Raw genomic sequence first — 22264 nt, forward strand, 5'->3', positions numbered from 1 at the left:
ATAGGTTACATACACTGAGTGGCCAGATTATTATGACCACCCCATCAGTACTTCGTTGGGCCACCTTTTGCCTTCAATACTGCAACGATTCTTCTTGGCATTGACTTGATGCACTGTTGCCCTTCTGTTGTCTTGAACCAGTCTTGCCACTCTCCGTTCTGCCCTAACATTGACTAGTCGCCTGCGGCCACAATTCGCACGTTCAGACACAGATTTTCGTCTGACAGTCCAGTCTTTAAAAACTTTAACAACAGCTGCTCTTGAACATTTAACGAATTCTGCTGTTTTGCTGATACTCGCTCCATGGCTCAGAGCGTCAACAATCATCCCACGTTCAAAGGCCGTTAAATCACGTTGTTTACCCATATCTTCAGAAAAAAATCACTTCTACTGTCGTGGTAAACAACCTGCTTCCCTATTTATAATGGTCTGGCCCTCTAGCAACTTCAGCACGAAATTATAGCTAATTTGCCTACAAACGTCAGGTGGTCAATATATGAGGATACACATTATCATAAAATATGAAATGGGAAACACTAATGATATTAAATTAAAAATGTAGTAAATATTAAAGGTACATTACAATCATTATTTAGTAATTCACTATTAAGGGGTGTATTTGGAGAGATTTGCCCTGGGTACATATAAATTGGTCTTTGGATATCAGGTACAAGATAGAGGTCAGATGGGATTAATGTAATGTTGTGTTTTGTTCTATTGTATATTTGTTAGTTGTGTAAAATGTGATAAATCTGGATTAATGTTTGGAAAAAGCAATAAATAAATATATGAACCTATATTCTAAACAATGACAAGCACTTTTTGTATTTAAAGGAAAGCTTTCCTAAGGCCCATTCACACCATTCCATTGATGTATATTCTGTTACCTGCCTTGGTGTGCTGCAGATGCATACCTGATGTATCAGAAGAGATATGTATAGTTGCCAGATTTTTAGGGAGTCATATATTTGATGTACAAATGAGCTGTTACCCCATGCCAAGGAAAGGAGGTAAAATGTGATGACTGGTTTTATTTAAAATTACAAACCACATCTCATTAAGAAAGAAAATATGTATGGAAAGAACTATAGAGGCTGAAATTATACCTTTTATAATTAATAGGCATTTCTTAACTCTCGTCAAGTGTCTTGGCACAATCTCTTTGTGGCTTGGGAATCTTTTCTGGCTTAAGCTAATGCAGATGGCCTGAAAACAGTGGCACTGACTGCCAATTTAAAATATTTAAAATCTTCAGTCTCAGATATTGACTTCCCACAGTTCCATGTTTACCATTTTGGGCTTTCTTCATATGGTTATTATTATAAAGTTTACACCAAAGAGCAGGTTAGCAACTAGTTTAGCTTTTAAGCAACTCTTTTTCTGTTTTATATAATATCTGTCCACAATGTTATATCTTCAGCCTCGCAGAGATTTTCTCCGCTCTTTTGCAAATTTTGTCTTCAGTTTGTTGGGTTATTTTAGGAAGAATGTCAACTCTATTTAAACAGCTGGCACTATAAGCGCTATTTATTTTATGTTCTTTCACAGACCAACACAAAAGTTATGATGAATGCATGGGTAATTATAAAATCAAGCCAAAGCACACGTAAATTTATCAGAATATTTCTTTATGAGTTTAAGTCTTGAACTGCAATGTGTGCATAAATACATATTTTGTATATTTCAGTAATATACTGTATCTGTAGTATATTTGACACTTCACATTAATGTTTTATCTTAATAAGCAGGAGAGTAGGTTGCCAGTGATAACTTTTTACATTTTCTATAATTAGTTCCATATCTAGTTATTGTAGTTTGCCAAACACACCTACAACAAGCCACACTTGGGCAGTATGATTTACAAGAAAACGTGGCAACCCTACCCTAAGAGGGACATACTGGGAGAAGTGTGTCATGAATCTACTTTCAGCAGAAGCAAAAATTACCCTAGGACATTGCAGTAAAATAAATTACATGTATTGTGGTATTATTCATTTTGAATGGTGACCCAACACACCTCCATAATGCACCTGAATTGCAGTGCAGCCCAGTGCATGTTGTTGTGCTCTGCATTATACAATAATGGTGCATGATGTTTTTGTAAGCATTCCAATATGTTGGAAGCCCATTAAAATGATGCAATGTACCAGAATGTGAAGACCTGCACGGGTCCATCTAATTTGTTCAATCTAGTATTCTGGGAAGGTAAAAGGCAGTAAGGTACTAGTCTGTATAAGGATATGATGAATTTATCGAACTGATCAAACAGAGGGGCTGTCTTGGAGAGGTCTGTGTTACAATCCTGTGAGAACTCATCAGCCATTTTGGTGAGGACATGACATATAAATGCATTACAAGGAGAGTTCAGGATGGGAAGAAGAGGGGACAGTCACCATTAATACCAGTATTTCCATCCCTAGCTGTTCTATAGTGGATTATGCCCTTACCGTGCTGTTTTATGATCACTGGAATCATATTTTTTTAATTATTGGTCAGATAGGTGTGGCTATCACACCATGAAAACATTGATGACTGTGAGTTAAAAGGACTCCTTCTAATCCTTTTGACCTTGAAGTCCTTGTATGCCAGTTTGGGTTATGGTAAATCCTCACCCCTGCCTACCCCATTTATATACAGGTGTTACCCCACACTCTCCTTTAAAACATACTTCCTAAAATGTAACATACTTCCTAATATGGGCCTCCCTCTCCCTGAAATAAAGGGTTTAAGGCTGTTGACTGGTGGTTGTTTTTTTTGGACATACTTTGTCTATCCAGGCTTCCATCCCCTGAAATCAAGGGTTAAGTATGTTAGGCCTTTACCCTAGGAACATTACTTCTTGTTAACCACCTTAGCTGTTGGTAAGTTTTTTATCCTGTCCAGGTAGTTTGTTATTCCACCTATTTTTCTTACGGTGGATCCTCCACATTGGTAACCGAGGCCCATTATTTCTACATGTAGCAGTTTCCTCTTAGTAGTGAATACTTGTTCTGGTCTGGGGCACTAAGTTGATCCTCTGTGCTCTCCCCCTAGGTCATAGCAATTCCATATTTGGTTGTTATTGGCTTAGGGAGGCATGCAAGGCTGTTAATCTAGAGACAAAGCTGAGTTCAGATTGCTATAATTATCATTATTTGCCTATTATTTTCAGCAGTGATAGCCAAGGAAAGATAACAATAACAGTTACTAGGCTGAAACATAACAAGGGATATGGCAATTAATTAAACATAGTTTAGTGAATTAAGTCTACTCTGTCTTAGAACAGCTATGGCCTTATGGAGATTTCTCCATCACTCCATTAAGATGCATTTCTTTTACCCACCACCAGGGCTGGATTTATTATGCCTGCCACACTGGGTCAACTGTCTTGTGATGCTTTTCCCCCCATTCCCCAGTCAACTGCCAAGCCTAGGTGTCACATTAATTGGTTTAGATGTCCTCGTCCCATAAGGCACTACAGAGTAGTGGAGAGGCTAAAGGAGGCCTACTCTAGGTCAGTAGACCCTAAAACCAACAGCCAGAAGAGTAGGGCATAGTACTCTTGCTACCAGCTTTGGGTGTAGAAATGCAAAGTGAATGAACTGCACACTAATTCACTAATTGCACATACACTAGTTCACACAGTTGCACAAACTCAGGGATAGCAACAGTGAAAACCCAGCTAGACTACAATGGCAGGCAGAACAGCAGTCTGGAACCTGTTATTGTTATTTTCAGGCATTAGTAACTGCAAGTAACCAAAACTACAACCCAACACAAAGGTGAAGTTGGCAGTACAGATATCAGGCTCTGCCACTTATGCAAAACATTGTACCATGTTATTCATCAAAGAGGTCGGGAGCACTTAAATTGTCTATCACAACCTGAAGTCCATGTGTCATTCTTACTTAAGGGGTTACCAATCCAGAACTGTTACCATTTGAACAAAAATCCACTTCAGCAAATTAGTCCTGCAAGCTGCATGCTATATTTAGGTTGCAGTGGTATAGGAACTAAAAATTATTAATTAATCAAATCAATGATTGATTAAAATACATTATCATTTCGTCCATTAAACGTGTATTTGCAGTGTGCATTAAGGATTGAAAGTATAGAGCCTTCAGTCTTTTGTCATCCTACATGGCAGCACATGTGAAATGTCAGGTTTCACTTGGAAAATAGAGATTGATTAATTAAATGTCACTGCAATATCCCTTCTAATATAGCTTTATGGTGTACGTAATTTAGCTTCATGGTGCACGTCATTTAATGTTTCAGCACAACATATTGATTTCTAAGCTTCAATATGTTTTCTATGATGTTATAGCAATCACTTCTTCAAAATGACAGAGAAAGACCATGCATCATATTCCTGCCATATATTGCTGTTAATGGCTCTGCCCCTGACAATTCTGAGTTATGAATTTCATTAACAGCCTTTTAACCACTTCTTCTTTGGATATTTATAACCATCAATGAGACTTTTCCAGGAGGAGAGTAAGAAAACAATATGATTTAACTCTATCAGCACCCTGATGCATGCTGCATAATAAATTATTCTAATATTCTGCAAGCTATTACTTATAACTGCTTATAGCAATTAGGATGTCAATAAAGTGGGCAGATACTTTTTAAAATGTAATGTGACTATAAAATAGCCTGTGCTGTATATACTGTATATTTGCAAACTGCCACTTGGAAGACCCACTAAAAAATTCATTTATTCTTTGGTATTTTCACTACTATCAGTGTTTTAAGGTAATCCCTTTACCACCTAAGAGGGCATGGGTGTGGAAATTGTTTTGAAAAGTACTTGTCCAAGGACTAAAGCGGGGGATCGATCTACTTGTCTCACATGATGATCTACTTGTCCTCATACAAAACATTTTTTTTAACCAAAAGCGCTACTCATTAGTCAGCACTGTCAGGCGACCACGCTGACCAACCAGTGCTCGCAATTTGCAAGCAAAATTCAGAATACATGGCACAGGACTGCACTGAATAGTAGTATGGGGTACAGATAGTACACTCATACTGTCGGACTGGAAGGACCGTTCGCCAGAAGGTAAGCATAGCAGGGGGGAGAGGAGGCCAGATTTGAGCAGGTAATTCCATTTTCCCAAATTACTTGGGAAAGTGAACTTTCCCTTTAATGCAATGCATGTATTTGCATGCAGATGGTGGGGGCAGCAGGTTAATTTTAAATTTTTCTTTACTTTGTATGTTTCTTACTTTTTTACTTTTCTTATCATTCACTTCTTTTTTAAATTGACATTTATATTATTATTATTTACTTTATCACCTTTTTATTTTAATTGTTTTATTTATTTCCATTTTTAATTATTATTTATGCTATTATTTTTTACTTTTTAATTTTTGTAATTTAATTTTTTTACGTTTTTAATTTTTATTTATTTTGCATTTCTTTTTCACTTAACTTTATTGCTATTGCACAGGGGCTTGCAGAGCGGAGGACCCTGAAAACCACAGCGATGAGGGAGACAGTGGGCGGGCAGAAAGCTGGTGGGCGGTGACAGACAGTGGGCAATTACAGAGACGGCGGCTGGGGAGAGATCCTGCGGGTGGGGAGAGAGGCGGAGGGCGCAGACAGATGGTGGGCGGGTGAGAGAGGCAGTGTTCAGGGAGGGGAGGGTTAGTGACAATCAGGGTGCTTACAAGTGACCTTGAGCGGCTGTACAGCCGCTCGGGATCATTTGTACAAATCGGCTCCCCCTCTACATTTAGCCATGAGGCCTGGATGAAGTGCATTATTTATTCATCTTCTAGCAGTTAAAGCAGATGCAAACCCTAAATTATTGGTTTTTAGTTTGCTATCTGTGTTATACACAACTGTCATTTAACCATTTAAAAAAAATCATCCTTTGTTTCATCTCAGTGCTTTCTGACCACCAGTAACTCTGCATAGGGAGATTTTCATGTATGCCAGACGTTCACCTTTTACATTTTGCTTGATATATTTTATTATTAGTAAACTCAGTTATGTGCTATTATGTATATGCAGCCATCAGTGTAGCAGATGCTGCCTTTTGTAGACTTATATGTGTAATGTGTTCTGTCACTTAAGTTGGATATATGAACTACAGGGGTTCTGAAACTGATTTAGTAACATATGTAATATTCAGAGCAGTTCTGATCAATAGCCAGCCGTGTTGGTAAAAATAAAAATCTTTATTTTTCTCACAATGCTCCAACAGAAACAGCTTGTCTTCAGCAAACAGAATATATGAACAAAACTTCTCTTCAATATAACGGAAAATTCAGCTCACCGCCTGTATGCATACGTCCCTTCTCAGGGTTAGCGTCCCAGACTGCTCTTCAGAGGGTCAAATACAAACACTGGTGCCCAGCAATGTCTCAGTAGCAGCAAGTCCACAGATCCATACTCAGCCATGTCCTGCTCTAAACACACCTCACAGACACTGCTGGCTGGCTTCCTGTGCACTTTGAACACTCCCAGCAGGTTGGTTAACCCTTACTAGGCCGTCAGAGTTGGAGGCTCGATCCCACCCAATATCTCTCTGAGCCCCCGGATTCTGGGTCTCCTTTCAGGACTATCAAGACTACGTAGTAGTTTCCCTTCTGAAATCAGAAAACCCCTCACCCTTTATTGGTGAGAACTTCTGACAAAATCCCTTTTTCCATCCCCTTAAAGGGACCACAACCTAAATAGTGGGGAAATATACCGCCCGTCCAGGACAAATTCCTGGCCTCCTGTGACATAGTATGTAAGGTTGAATAAAGGCAAAGGTCCTTCCAATTGAACCTTTGTATATGTGTGAGTGTGTGTGTTTATCTTGCTGTAACACTTCGCATATTCCTGTAGATTCCTGCAAAAGAAGAAACTCATCCAGAAGTTTCTTGAATTTATCAATGTTATCATCGCCTGTGGTAGGGAATTCCAAACTGCACTACTCTCACAGTTAAATACTCCTTGTGAATTCTAAGATTGAACCCCCTCTCTTCTTACCTTCTGTTGAGTCCTCGGGTTCTCAATACAGTTGTGTGATTAAACAGTTTGTTCCTAATATTGTGGTCCCCATTAATAATTTAAAGACTGCAATTAGGTCCCCTCGCAACCGTCTCTTTTCTAAGGTGAATAAGTTAAGATTTTTAATGCGGTCTTCATAACTCAGGCCTTCAATCCATTTAACAATTTTGTAGCCCTTCTCTGAACTCTCTCCAGTACCAGGACGTCCCTCCTGAGAGTCAGTGACCAGAACTGTACCGCATACTTACCGAACCAATGATTTATAAAGTGGAAGTATTACTCTTTGATCCTATGCTACAATTCCTTTTTTAATACACGCCAGTATCTTGTTAGCTTTACTGGCTGCTGCTTGGCATTGCTCACTATTGCCAAATCTGTGATCTATGAGGACCGCCCAGGTCTTTTTCTATGTCTGACTTCCCTAAAGTAACACCCCCCAAGTAATAGTTTGTGCACGTTCTTTACTCCTATGCGCATAACTTTAAATTTTTCAACATTAAACTGCATTTGCCATCTTGTAGCCCATGCCTCAGTTTTGTTTAGGTCCTGTCATAGTGCAATCCCTGTTCGGAATTTACTGCTCTGCAGAGTTTAGTATTATCCGCAAAAACTGAAACGGAGCTATTTAGTCCAATCTCTATGTCATGGATGAATAAGATGAACAGGATCGGTCCCAGGACTGAAACCTGGGGCACCCCACTCCCAACCCTTGCCCAATTAGTGAATTACCCATTTATCACTGCCCTCTGGGTCCGTTCTTGCAGATAATTTTCCACCCATGTGCATACAATTTAATCTAGGCCTATAGACCTTAGTTTATGGATTAAACGTTTGTGGGGTACTGTGTTGAATGCTTTAGCAATATTGTTGTTTATTTATCTATGTATTATTTATTTATTTATTTTTTAATTATTTTTATTTGTTTTACCTGATCTCACAGATTATCCTTCCAAAACACAATGATTTAAGTGCAGGTGAGGCAATGGTTAACCAGCAAACCTGTATGACATAGATTCAAATTCCTGTCAAGGTTAGGTACAATCCTTTTCAAAGAGGAGCTTCCAGGTGCAAGCTACTACACCAGAAAGAGCAAAAACAGGAGAATAATTATGATTTGGAAAGTGCAATAATCTGCAATAACTAGCCAATCTTCACTTTACCTTCAAATTCTCCAATCAAAAGTAAAAATAAGAATTTGAAATGCACACAGGGAATAAAGCCTAGCTGTTGAGTAGATCGTTTTTTTTAAACTAAACACCACTGTGGTGCACCAATCTACCCCATATTCCCTTTCTCTGTAATCTGGTAATCCTGAAATGCACCTTTAAAAGTATTAATGAGCCGTGCTAACGTGCTACCAAGCGCCACAAGAATAAATATTTAAAAAGAATAATAATCATATCCTAAACAATCTAATATAGAATGGCCATAAGTGCAATAGCAATCACATGTTAAAACATCAGCTCAGTCTCCTTTAACCAGTTGACATCCGCGGTGTTAAACCCCGTTCCCATCCAGGCCATTTTTCAGTATTCAGCGCTGCGGTACTTTGACTGACATTTATTCCATCATGCAAAGCTGTACTGAAATGAATTTTACACCATTTTTGGGGGGCAGATAGAGCTTTCTTTTGGTGGTATTTATTCACCACTGGGGATTTTATTTTTTACTATATTAAGGAAAAATTACCGAAATTTTACACAAAAAAAATGTTTCCACTATATTAAATGATAAAACATTTATTATTACCCAATTTTTTGGTAAAATATAAAAGACGGGGTCATGTCGGGTAAAAAGACACCAAACATGTCAAGCCTTAAAATTGCGTGCCTCAAAAAAACGATAATAACCAAAATTGGCCACAGGCGATGCTTTAAAAGCTTTTACCGATCATCAGTTTAGTGTTATCAGTGATTGATAGCCCTAAAATGATTGCTCTCACTGCGACGTTCGCGGCGATATGTAATGTGTGTAGCGCAATTGTTGTTTTCGCGCGCTGGTGCACCGGACGCATATTTACGTTTATATGTGCGTAAATGCGGGGGTGGGGGAGCTAACCATTTTGGGGGGAGGTTTACTTTTTTTATATGAGACTTATTTTTTTTTACTTTTTTATATGTTACTTTTATTTTTTATTTTTTTTAAATTTATATATATTTTTTTGCACTTATTGTTATTGCTATTATATAGGGGGATAACAACCCCCCTATATAAAGGAGTACCGTCCGTCCGTTTTTTTACTACGGGCGGACGGCAACTGGTTAACCAACTGGTTAACCAGACTGACCCTCCTGTCCCATGCCACCCCCAGTAACAGGCAAGAATGGGAGACGGCCAAACAAACGTTTAATCTATGGGCTAGTAGATAGGAGGCCATACACTCTTCCTATTATACCCTGAATACCCATAAGTTTGGTAACAAGACAGGCAAACTGCTGACTCGCCTAGTGAAAGGGAGAATCCGCCATAGCCATATACCGTGTCTCAGACACCCCTCTGGGGGTTTGGAACATGAGCCCTCAAAAATTAACAAGATCCTGGATACTTTTTACAGATCTCTGTACTCGGCAGATGAATATGATGGGGAGGCAGAAGAGGGGTTCCTTGACAAATTGGGGCTCCTTTGCCTGTCTTGTGATCAGATTTCATCCCTGAATGCGGACATCTCGCAGGAGGAAATATTGTCCGTCATTCAACATCTCGGCATGTGCAGAGCCCCAGGCCCCGATGGCTACACAGCCGAGTTTTACAGGCTAATAAGAACAGATATTGTATCTACCCTCCACTCATTATTTAATTTGGTGTGGGAGGGGGGTCCATACCCAGAGACGGCAAAAGAAGCCTATATTAAACTAATACCTAAAGAGGGAAAAGACCCCACAGATCCGGGCTCCTACAGGCCCATCTCCTTACTAAATATAGACGCCAAAATCCTGTCTAAGATTATAGCACGGCGAATGGCTGAGCTTTTGCCCTCCAAGATACAGCCATCGCAGGTCGGTTTCGTCAAGGGCCGCTCTGGGGTTACCAACCTACGCAAGGTGTTACTTGCCCTGGAGGTAGCACGCTCCAACTCAACAGCAGTCGGCCATAATCACATTGGATGCTGAAAAAGCATTTGACAATGTTAACCTGCGGTGGCTGTTCCTGGTGTTGTCAAAGTTTGGATTCCAGGGACGTATCGTCTCTTTCCTTCAACATATGTACACCTCCCCAGTGGCTAGAATTTTGACACAAGCAGCCCTGTCTGGTCCTCTGACTTTGGAGAAAGGCACACAACAGGGATGTCCACTATCTCCTTTGCTCTTTAATTTGTCAATAGAGCCTCTGGCAGCTCATATATCAAACTCCCCTGCCCTACACGGAATCCCAATAGGGAACTCGGAACTTAGACTGGCGCTGTTTGCAGATGATATCCTACTGTTCTCATCCCAACCAAAAAAAGATACCCCGACCATCCAGGAGTTGTTTGCTCATTTGAAGACATTTTCGGGTATCAGAATACATTTTTCTAAAAGTGAAATTCTTCCTCTTTCAGGAACCAAGATAGTGCAGGTGGAGGGATCCGAACAGCTCAAAGTTACTCATTCAGCCATTACGTATTGGGGCCTGAAGGTGGGGAAATCACCCTCCTCGCTATACTCTTTGAATTATCCCCCATTGATAGATAGAATTATAAGGGAAATGGACTTGGGGGGGAGGCTCCCCCTTTTGCTCTTTGGGAGAATTAATTTGATAAAAATGATTAGTTTTGCCAAACTGTTATACCCAATGCAAACTCTTCCTCTCCTACTAAAAAGTATAGACATCAAGCGATTGCAGTGAGCGATGTCACAGTTCATATGGCAGTTTAAGAAGCAGAGGATATCGTTCAAGAAGTTATGGCTCCCGAAGAGCGAGGGGGGTGTCAGAGACTTACCCGGCGTGTTTACCCGGTCCAGCGGCACTGTGACATCACGCCGAGGCTCCTCCCACGTGGGGCATGGTCCCGCCGTTAAAGTGCAGGTGAGGCAATCACTCTGCGTTCTCTTGTTGTTGAGAGTGGAGTGACGACCACCGAGCCTCACCCGCCACAGACCGAACCTCTATCCCCAAATACTTGGAGACAATCTAAACATAGGAGACCGACTTGACCCTAGCCCGGAGAGCTGCCTAGCTGTCTGCCTGAATCCAAGGACCCTCGTATCCGCTGTCACCATATTAACACCTAAGGGCAAGTACTCCTGGTTCAAGTTCATTCACACACCACTGTAGTTGCTTCCTGCCATACTTAAAGGAGAACTATGGGGTTAAGTCTTTTCCCCATAGTTCTCCTTAGGGTAACAGGAGGACACAAACTAGCGTCCTCCCGTCATCCTAGGCTCAGTATACCGCGAGCTGTAGCTCGCAGTATACTGAGACGCCGCAGTATACCGCTAGCAGCTGCTTGCGGTATACTGAGATGCCGCAGCTGAAGCGGATCCCGACAATTGTGCCGGGATCCACCCAGCTGCGTGAGTGACAGCTGGCTCTGCCTGTCTAAAGGCAGAGCCAGCTGTACCCGCCCCCTCCCCCGTCCGTTCCGCCAGTCAGCGCTGGCGGATCGGAGCGGGGAGTCCAGCCCCTCCCCTGTCACGACAGAGAGCCGTGACAGGATCGAGAGGTGAGCGAACACCGGTATGTGTTCGCTCACCTCCCCATCTACTGAGCCGACCTGTGACAGTCTCATTGTCACAGGTCGGCTAGAACTATGAGGTGAGTGGAAATCACTCACCTCATAGTTCTCCTTTAAAATTGATTGATCCTTGGCTGCAAATTCATCTTGTACTTATGAACTGTCATTAGTAATTAAACGGAGACATACCATTAGTGATTACAGATTGATCATTTTCATATGATAATTATCGCTGCAGTTGCAGCCTGTCATACTCAAACCCTGCTGGGTTATCACCTCTGCTGCACCTGCAGTTTAACATACTTGAACTCTTCATATTACTTAAAGGGAACTGCACCCTCAAGTATTCCAAATTGTGTTTATTCATACTGCACAGTGATAGTGAACCGTCTCTCTTATATACAACAAACCATAACCCATAAAGTGACTGATCTAATTCTATAGTTGTTTAATCTACCTTACAGTGAATTACTTAAGTAATAACCCTCACCAGACTCCCGTTAAGCCTTATTCTTACGAGACCAGTAATTCAACCCATTGCAGGGTGGTGTATGATGCGTACGGTCTCCCCACTGCACTAAGTGTACTGGGGTACAGCTCACTGAACCACCTCTGCTCATCCAGTTTCAGTGTGAGTTCCGCAGCTGCGATCCATAAATAGCCGGGAGGCGTGACATGGGGGACTAATTTCCTGAATATTAAATTGTACAACAAGGCATGTCTCCTTCGACGCGCGTTAGATTGGATGTCTGGTAACTCTATGTATTCTAATACCCAAATGGAAGCGGAGCTGATAGCGCCATGGGATTTGAGGGCGATCCTCTATTGCAGGATCCCCTTGCTACCCCAGGGTATTCGACAAAACGCTCTCTATAGAGACACCATCATTGCGTGGCGAGATACTCGCAAAGCGCTGCAACTTTCCCCATACATGTCGCCAGAATGCCCCATAATGGGGAACCCAATGTTCTTGCAAGGAATGGACTATGCAGCCTTTCATAAATGGAAGGAGAAGGGCTTGCAATGCTGGAAACAGTTATTTCATCCAAGGACTAATCGGCCAATCTCTTTCCTGGAATTGGTGTCACTGTACCGCATCCCTGCCACTGACTTTTTACACTACTTGCAGCTTAAATCAGCATGGAACAGCTACAGGGGCACACCTACAGCGTTGTTTGCCTCCTCCTTCTTGGATGCTCTTGCTTCATCTGGCTCATACTCCATTTCGACCAGATATCCTAGACTGCAAAAACTATTCCTCGCCCCTCTTTCCTCCTCGAACGTGAAGGATTGGGCAAGGGACTTTGTTGATCCGGACTTGCTGGACAAGATACTTGCAGGGTACGCAAAAATCAGATCGGTTATCACAGATGATGCTTGGAGGGAGACCCAATTCAAGATCATACACAGGGCCTATGTTCCGTTCTTTGGGCCAACGGATGCTCCCTCCATGGCCTCTTCAGTGTATCCATTAATATCCATTTGTCCGAAATGCGGTCACCACAGACCCACGCTGCAACACTGTCTATGGAGTTGTCTTTAAATATCCACGTTTTGGAAGCAAACTCTTATGTACATTAATTCCATTCTCTCATGGAAACCGGACCTGGACCCTGCCCTTTGCCTATTTCGTTTCCTGGAGGCAGCGAGAGGGGTGTCGAGGCACTTGGGCCGAAGGGGAATAGATTGGGCACATATTTGTCTCCTTACCTCGAGAAGATGTATAATGAGAAAATGGAACGCCTCAACATATTCGTAAGGTGTATGGGCACCTTAAAGGAGAACTATGGGGTCAGTGTTTTTCCCCATAGTTCTCCTTATCAGTTTTCCTTTAAGTTAGAGCTGAGTTATGGTAGGCCCCCAGATTAGCAGGAGTGGAGTCAGTGAACACCCTGACTACTGGATATTCTCTAAGATTAAATGAGCTCAGTTATACTCAAGTTGGGTTGCCTCTGGTACTGATTATATTGCATACAAAATATTGCCTTACTAAATCCGTAAATTACCTTTTTTATATGAAATCTACATAAAGTATAAACAAAAGGGAAGAAGAACTTCCAGAATCTATTTTGCATTTTGTGAATAAATATAACAGCTGCTTCATAATAGCAGGGGCCAGCAATAGGATAGAATCTATATGATGGCTTAAATTAAAAAAAAAAACATAGAAATAGTATAGTTTTAGAGATGGCTGGGATGCATAGTCAATACATTTTATGTTAGAGATCAGTGAAAAAATGATTATAAACTTCTATTGTTCATGATGAAAGTCTTATTACAGAAGATGGGACCAGAAAGTAGCAGCTCACTATCCCTTGCTACCGATTCAATACAAATCCAATTAACTTGCTCTGTATAAAAAAGTGAGGAATATATTATCACAAACAGGTTTCTTGCTCTTTCAATAAGATTGTCTGTTATAGTACACAGAATCTGGTTAACATTTCAGGAAGCAGTCAAGCCGGATCATGTCAGAAGCTCATGACAATAGCCAGATATATGCCTCTGAAAAAATAGATTCCTCTCTCATGTTTAAGATAAAATTGTAAACTTGCTGTACATAAAGAAGGATACTACATTCACAAAAAAAGCCTGCATTGCATGGGTATATGTATGCATCCCTGTTTCAATATGTGACTTGTTTTATAACACAGTACATATATAGGGATGCACCGATTCCATTTTCTCCAGACCAAGTACAAGTACCAATACTTGTCCTTACAGATACCAATTACTGATACGTTTTTGTGTAATGTCATGTGACAGTTTTTCTAAAGCCATACAGACAAATGATTTTAGGACAGTGGTGGAGTGACAGAGCCAAGTCCCAGCTGCAACCCTGGTAGTTCTTGTGAAAATGGCAAAAGTATCGGCACTGGTAGCTGAACTGGTGTCTGTGCATCCCTAATATATCTGTGTATGTATGTATATATATATAGGGATCCAAAAGACCCCTAGTTTTACCATTACACTCTTAATAAGTGATTGAAGTGCAGATCACACTTCAATAGCTTATTGCTGGGCTTCAGGAGCCCAGCAATGACAGTTGTGGGACCAGAAGTAATGCAATATGCATTGCTCCTGGTCCCATAGATTGGTGCATGGACCTTCACCACTCTCCTCCCCAGCTTCCTACCGACACCTAAGAAGGCAGTCCCGGGCCCACAGGAGGGGCAGCGGAGCCCGGGAAACACAGCAGGGGTGTCGGGCTGGGGGGCAGCCCGTTTACCGGATCGTAGAAGTGATCTGGCGGCAACTGAGCCAGATCCCATAGAATGGGGAGGAGATCGGTGGATGGACCTTCACCACTCTCCTCCCCAGCTTCCCACCGACACCTAAGAAGGCATTCCCGGGCACATAGGAGGGGCAACGGAGCCCGGGAAACACAGCGGGGGTGTCGGGCTGGGGGGCAGCCCGTTTACCGGATCGTAGAAGTGATCTGGCGGCAACTGAGCCGCCAGAATCGCTGCTACTGTAAAGCCAGCCTTCGGCTCTACAATTATGAAAAGACTCCTGGCGGCTAAAAACTGCTGGAAGTCTTTTTAACCCCTTCAAAATTCATGCCGGGATTATCCCGTCATGCGTCGTGAAGGAGTTAAATATGCATTAGCAAGTTTGTAGGTTTCTTGCAGTCATCAATCTTAATTAAAAGTCACAAGATGAGCATATCTTTGTCAATCAAAGCAGGGATCAGGGATAGAGGTTCAGCAAGCCTGGCAGGAAGTTCAAGAACCTATAGAAGGCACATATGTTGTAATTTATTTTTTCTGACCTTTTTTAGGGCTAATTTGGAATCTGTTGTTAAAAAGGTCATAGTTAGCTGGGCACTGCCATGGAAGACATGTGCCAATGTAAAAAAAGAAATGAAAAAATACTGTTCAGCAGGGAGAGTATCTTTTAAAGAGGCATAAAGCACAACATTGCAAATTCACAAAACCACAATGCAACATGTTATAAAAGGGCTGTGATTTGTGGCAACAAAAACATTTTTTTTTTATTATTTTCAAAAACGTGCTTTCCAAACAGTGCACTTGGTACTCCAGCCCTAACAGAACAACATTCTCACAAAGGGTGACAGAAAAAGACAGAAATTGTAGAGACTCAATGCACACTATGTAAGTTACTGTAGTAGGCTGCATTTTCGAATAGAGAGACCAGCTATGGTCTGCATATACCAATTAGGGTGTACCATGCAAGTTATGGCCAGTGGTCCAGCTTTGACACCCACTAACCCATGGGGTCCACTTCTCTCTTTGAAAAGGGAATCATATGGTTTATGCAAATTTCCATTTGCAGATCCAGAATCTGATTGCCTTCTACTAGCTGCATGAGCAAAACTTCTGCCTCTCCCTGCTAGACATGATGAATATCGGGGATTGCCAAACTGTATTAGCAGCTACAGCAATAGGGGGATTGAGGATTTGGTGCTTTGGTACACCAAACAATGTGGTGACTTGGTGCACTAAATAGTACTGCACAAGTATATGGTGATGTGCTGCACATGAAATGCAACTTTGCCTGTGTCAGGAACAGGTTTATGCAGCTAACCCTGATAAAAGACCCTAGCAAAATTATATTAAAATTAAAAAAAATAAAACTTAAAACAATAAACCCTAATTGTAAAATGATAAACCCCAAACAACTCTAAAACACGAAACCCCAATCATTATATTATGTTTTTTTTTTTAAATAAAGTAAAAAATAAATAAGAGAACATGAAGTAAAGGAACAAAAAATATAAGGGGTCCTAGAACCTAAACAGCAACTTAAACACGAAAGCCCATTTATTATATTTTGTTTTTTGAAAATAATAAAGTAAAAAATAAATAAGAGAACATGAAGTAAAGGAACAAAAAATATAAGGGGTATAATAGAAGCTAAACAGCAACTGAAGTAGTTGCTGATAAACAGAAAAAAGTAGCCCTAATAAGACTATACACTGTGAACTACAAAGAGTGTATAATATCTCCTTATCTACTCTCTACAGTTTGCAGTGATCCAGACTACGTGATGTAGAACATGGCATATAGAGTGGAGCAGTAAGGGCTGTGTAATACACAACATAGGGGGGGAATTTATCAAAACTGGAACAGACAAAGTCTAGAGCAGTTGCACAAAGCAACCAATCAGCTTCTCTCTTCAGTTTGTTCAGTTAAGATGTGAAAATGAAATAAATACGCTGATTGGTTGCCATGTACAGCTTCTCCAGTTTTTATCTGCTCCAGTTTTGATAAATTCCCCTCACAGTATATAGGCCCAAAACTATCTTTCATGTGTACTTACTGGTGTACCTGCATACTTTTCTGTATGGTAAAGTGAATAACCACAGACTGAACTTCCAAACCGGTTGTGCAGCATCCCTTAGTTGGATGAGCGGTAGTTGGACCCATCACCCAGTCCAGATTTAAATATATATTGTTCTCACACTTCCCTTTCTGGTTTTAGGGCTTGTTCACACCAAATACAGATCTGCATGAGTTTCTGCACATGCAGTGCAGTGGGTTTTTGATGCGTTCCGGGCCTGCTGCGGTTTTTTTACATGCTCTGGAACTGAACGCTGCGGTGTGAACTAGAGCCCAAAATACCATTGGAATACATTGGACGCAGTTTTGATCCTTTCTGTAACTGCTCTGCTCCTGAAACGTGCTTGGTGTGAACTAGCCCTTACTCATGTGATGCTTTCACTACAGCACCGGGACATGTGGTAGAACCATGATATCCCAGTATTTTGCTCAAATTCTGGGATAGTGCTGCAGGAATGGGGAGGGTTGGGAGTGTATAAACGTTCCTTGAAATACCATACTAATTACTCTTTAGACTGAAGGTCCTGCTATTACATCTTGCCCTACAAGTGTGAGGCATGGGGCTTTGAAGAATATGGGTGGTGATGCATGTGAATCCCTGATTTGGATCTCTTTTTTTTTATACCAGGTCATACACCACAAAGAAACTGTTAATATGTTTAGAGCTGTCTGCAGAAAATATTTTCAGTTTCTCCAGACTGACAGGTGACAGATTTATTAAGAGCCACATTTACATTTGGCAGTTGGTTCACCCTCCTGTGAACAGAATAAGGAAATGAGAATGAAGCTAGAAAACTGCAGGTGAACTGTATTTTTAATATTTGCTTTGCACTAGTGATAGTTCTAAGGTGCTTTTGGACACTTCTCTGCATTAGAGATAGGAAGCTTGGGCAAATGTCCAGCTTAACTGTAAAGTAAAGATACAGACATACTTACACACAAGTAATGATTATTACCTAAGTTTATTTCTTATTCGAAGTACTTATATTCAATTAAAAAAATGTTCAGATGGGTAATGATATGTTTGAGTTATTTAATGTAGGCTAGAAAAAAGAAAGCTAATTGTCTTTTGTTTATTCATTGTTGATTACTTTTTCTACATCTGTTTCCTTTAGTGCATGGTCTGTGTAGAACAAGATAAAATTCAATGTTGGTCATTTAGGAAAAAGAGCAATAAAGAGTATGTGTACAAAGCAATAATGTAGATGCTTTTTTTAGTTTAGTTTTCTGTTAATTATATGTATTCAGTTCTATGACACACAAGTCAAATAACTTTAGTTTGTATACTCCTTTATTATACTAGAACTTCATTAAATGCTAATATGATCAAATTTGTTTTTTACTGCTGATAACAATGTGAAATTAATCGATTGACTGATTGCTATGGAAAGCGTGAAAACTTTTTTGCTATAGAAATCATCAAAATCAGTTTGTTGAAGTTAGACCAGTAAAATAATATTAAGTGATTTTTGTGGGTTAATGAACATTGTAGCTTGTTTGGTGCTTTATTAACCCCTTTCTACCCACAATCTCATTAATAACCTTCCCCAGCACAATGCCCTGCGGCTGGGGTACCTTAATAAATGTCCTCCACTTTAAGGGTACGATCACACCAGATGCAGTGCGTTCTGGCCGGAATGCACTGCATCGCATTGCAGCCGGCTCACTTTTATGTGGGGCAGGAGGGGGCGTGGCGGGCCATTGAAGTGAATGGCACCGTAGCCAAGCCCTCCTGCCACAATGCGATCGGGCGCACGGGATCGCAAGGCACATTATGCCTAAAATGCTGCAAGTACTATTATGATCGCACCACACCGGACCGCAGGCACAATGTGCCTTGCCATCCCGTGCGGCCGGAGGGCGTGGCTATGGTGCCATTCACTTTAATGGCCCACCACGACCCCTCCTGGCTCACAAAAAAGTGAGCCGGCCGCAATGCGATGCAGTGTGTTCCAGCCAAAATCGGACCTGAACACACTGCATCTGGTCTGAACCTAGCCTAAGAGCCAGTAGCCAACATTTTGTGGAGCTGCTGGCTCTTAATCCCAGCTCCCACTGTCGATTGGGAGTGGTTTCTGATCATATGTCAGTTCTGACAAAAAATGCCATGCAGACTGGGGACCTTCAGCCTCCAGATAAACACAGCTACCTTCAAGATTAGAAGTTTACCAGTGATGATATCTAATAATGTAAATGTCAGATATTATTGTTATATCAAAAGTAATAAAATAAATATATTTTTAAATCTTTGCACATTTACAGAATATTTTTTGACAAAAATAGTCTACCACATATAAACATTATATGTGCCCAAAAATATGTTTATTTAGCCCAAATTGCAAATTAGCCATATTGTTAAGATAGCCAACACATGCTAACTCTGATAAATTTGGCCTGGGCATTAAGATATTAATAGCTTCTGGTCATACATGGGTATTATATGCCAATAGTAATTAGAAAAATTATAACAATTAAGGGGATTTTATATTATTTTTCTTAAAGTGTATGATTTTAACTGTGTTTGTATCATTTGCATTACAGCAGGGCTCAAAATTTCCACTCGCCTGCTCGCATTTGGCGAGTGGAAATGCAGTGCAGACGAGTGGAAATTCAGTCAGGCTTGAGTCAGTACCTGACTTGTGGGAGCAGCTGCTCCTGCTGGTCTGTCTCCCTTCCTTTTCGGCCGGAGCTCTTCACTGAGCTCTGTGTCGAAAACGGAGTGATTAGTAATGACATTTTGACCCCTGCATTACAGTATACATAAAGAATCTCTGTTTTACAAAAATACTTACACTTTAATTCAGAGAGAGGGGAAGGAAGACAGTCTGTGTATGGCTATGTAAATGTAATGAATAACTTTTCCTATTTGCTCCCTCTTGGTCTGTTAAATATACAATTGAAAGTGTTTTCTTATATCTGTCCAATAAATGCAGAAAATACTTGGTGATCTTGTAAGCTGATAACTTCCTTTGCACTCTGCCTGTGCTATACTCTTATGAACTACATTGTTCTCAGCTATTTATGTAGACTACAAAACTGTTAAGTAGAAGACGAGAGGGTAAGGTGTTCTGTAGTCCTGTTATAGGGCAACGAAGCTGTTCCTCCATAGATAGGATGGTGTGAGTGACCTAGAAAAGTAAGTGTGGTATTGACAGGATCACTGGGTGATAATAAAAGATATAGGCTTGATGTAAGGACACATTGAAGGACTTGTATGCTGAAATATGTTAAATTTTTGTTCTGGGGTTTGGATATGCTTTAAAATACATACAGCCCCAACTGTGGAGAGTAGGCATAAAGGGAGAGGGGTCAATTATCTGATTTTACTTGAATGTTTATTTCCACTTTTGGAATTGAGCTCTAATTCAACTGGTTTTTTTCAACAAAGCAGGTTTAAATAACCATGAACAGGTTTCAAAAACTCCAACTGCTAACTGGATATAAACAAACTCAAATATTTGGATATGTGCAGAATTTCATATTCGCCTGACTTTTATAAATTAATAAATAAAGCATATACAAAATCACTATGCATTCCCTTTAACAAACATATTGTGAATATAAAATGTTACAGCTCTCACGTTTTTTTAGATATAGGGCGAACGTTAAAGTATTTTGCTGGGACAGTTACATGATTCATTTCTTTTTAATTAATAAGCTCCTTACAATAGTTATAGAAAATGTCCTAATATATTCACATTGGTGCTATAAATAAAAAAGACAAGTCAAATAAGACTGCTTCTGTGAACTGCTTGATTAAACAATTCAGTGTAATAAAATATTGAGTATCAATGATCTAGAACCAGTGGTACAGGAAATAATTTGTGTGGGTTGCAAAGCCAGCATTTGGCGCAATTTATGCAGTAGTCAGTTTTCTAGCCTTTGAATCCTGGCCAGAGCTGTAACTGGTTCTTAAAAGCAAAGAACAGATACTTTTGATAGATAGACTCCTCTGTGCTTAGCGCTCTTTCTTTTGATGTACTGTAGTGGTTTCTAACCATTTAACGACAACAAAACCATCCTATGATCTGAAGAAAGTTGACTCATGGGCAGACAATTCCAACTGTGCCTTGGAATTAATGATGAGTCACTGTTAGTTCAAATACAATGACAAAATAAAGCATTACATTTTACAAAAAGTTGACATGCATCTTTTTCTATTTTTTTTTTTTCTTTCAACAGAATCCACTCCACCTGCAGCTTAGCGTTGAAAACTCTCTAACATCAAATGCTGATGTGACTTTCTCTATTCTGACACTGAACAACTGGTACAATTATAGCATACTGCTGTGCCAAGAAGACTGGAATATAACAGATTTCCTCACCTTAACGCAAAATAATTCAAGATTTCACCTTGGATTAATCATAAATATCACAGTAAATTTAACCATGACAAATTACATGTTAAGCTACCTGCAGATGAATTTGGAGAGTGTTAAGGACACTACATCTACAATTGTCATGTTTGGATGTGATATGGAAGATACAAGACGTATTTTTGAAACTGCTGCCCAGTATGGAATAGGCTTACCAGATTTTTATTGGGTTTTTGGAGACTCTCAAAATGTTGATGAATTAAGGACTGAAGGATTGCCCTTGGGACTGATTGCTCATGGAACAACCACTGCTTCTTCTTTTGAACACTATGTGCAAGATGCAATGGAGCTGATAGCTAGAGCTGTTGCGACAGCTACGATGGATCAGCCAGAACTGGCACTTGTTCCAAGTACAATGAATTGCATGGGAAGAGATTCTCAAAATCTCTCATCTGGGGAGTATTTGTCCAGGTATGTTGTGGCTGTTTATTCTGAATTTAAGATTCTTTAGAGTGGGCATACTGATATGATGATTGTGTACCAATATGGACAATTCCTGCTGCGGAGCAAACACTTGGTTATTAATAAAATAATTCCACAAATAAAGCCAAGAATTGCTTTAAACTTTAGTGCAATTGGCTTGGTTGTTAATTAATCATTTACATTTTTAAGCTTTTGTCTGGCATCAGCATATTATGTAACCTTCACTTTACAGTACATTTACACAACTACCCAACCTGTTTGGGGCCTGCATGTAACACTTTTAGGCTCCTGAAGGGAGAGCAGTTTTTTTCTTGTTATTCAAATAATTGCATGTGATGTAAAATGGGGAGCTGTTTACAAATACACTCATCTCATTGCTAGACACAGCCACAATTGCTTGTAGTTTTTTTAGAGTATTATCCCATTCACTACCAATGACATGTCCCACGCATTATGGCTTTGTAAAAGGTAATGACAAGGGTTGTAGAGCCACCCAATATATTTTATGGGACTCACAGTG

The 22264-nt window shown here is 40.4% G+C and overlaps 1 protein-coding gene across 1 annotated transcript in view; it reads left to right on the plus strand.

Annotated features, from left to right (window-relative positions):
- The window catches only part of GRIN3A (glutamate ionotropic receptor NMDA type subunit 3A), a 264558-nt gene that overhangs the window by 117937 nt on the left and 124357 nt on the right, over positions 1 to 22264 (plus strand). Inside the window, exon 2 of the mRNA XM_018565288.1 lies at positions 21128 to 21732. Within this exon, the coding sequence (XP_018420790.1) occupies positions 21128 to 21732 (605 nt within the window). The remainder of the gene's footprint in view (positions 1 to 21127; positions 21733 to 22264) is intronic.

Source organism: Nanorana parkeri, unplaced genomic scaffold (genome assembly GCF_000935625.1).
Source record: "Nanorana parkeri isolate BGI_ZX_2015 unplaced genomic scaffold, ASM93562v1 scaffold828, whole genome shotgun sequence".
In the NCBI taxonomy this organism is placed as follows: domain Eukaryota; kingdom Metazoa; phylum Chordata; class Amphibia; order Anura; family Dicroglossidae; genus Nanorana; species Nanorana parkeri.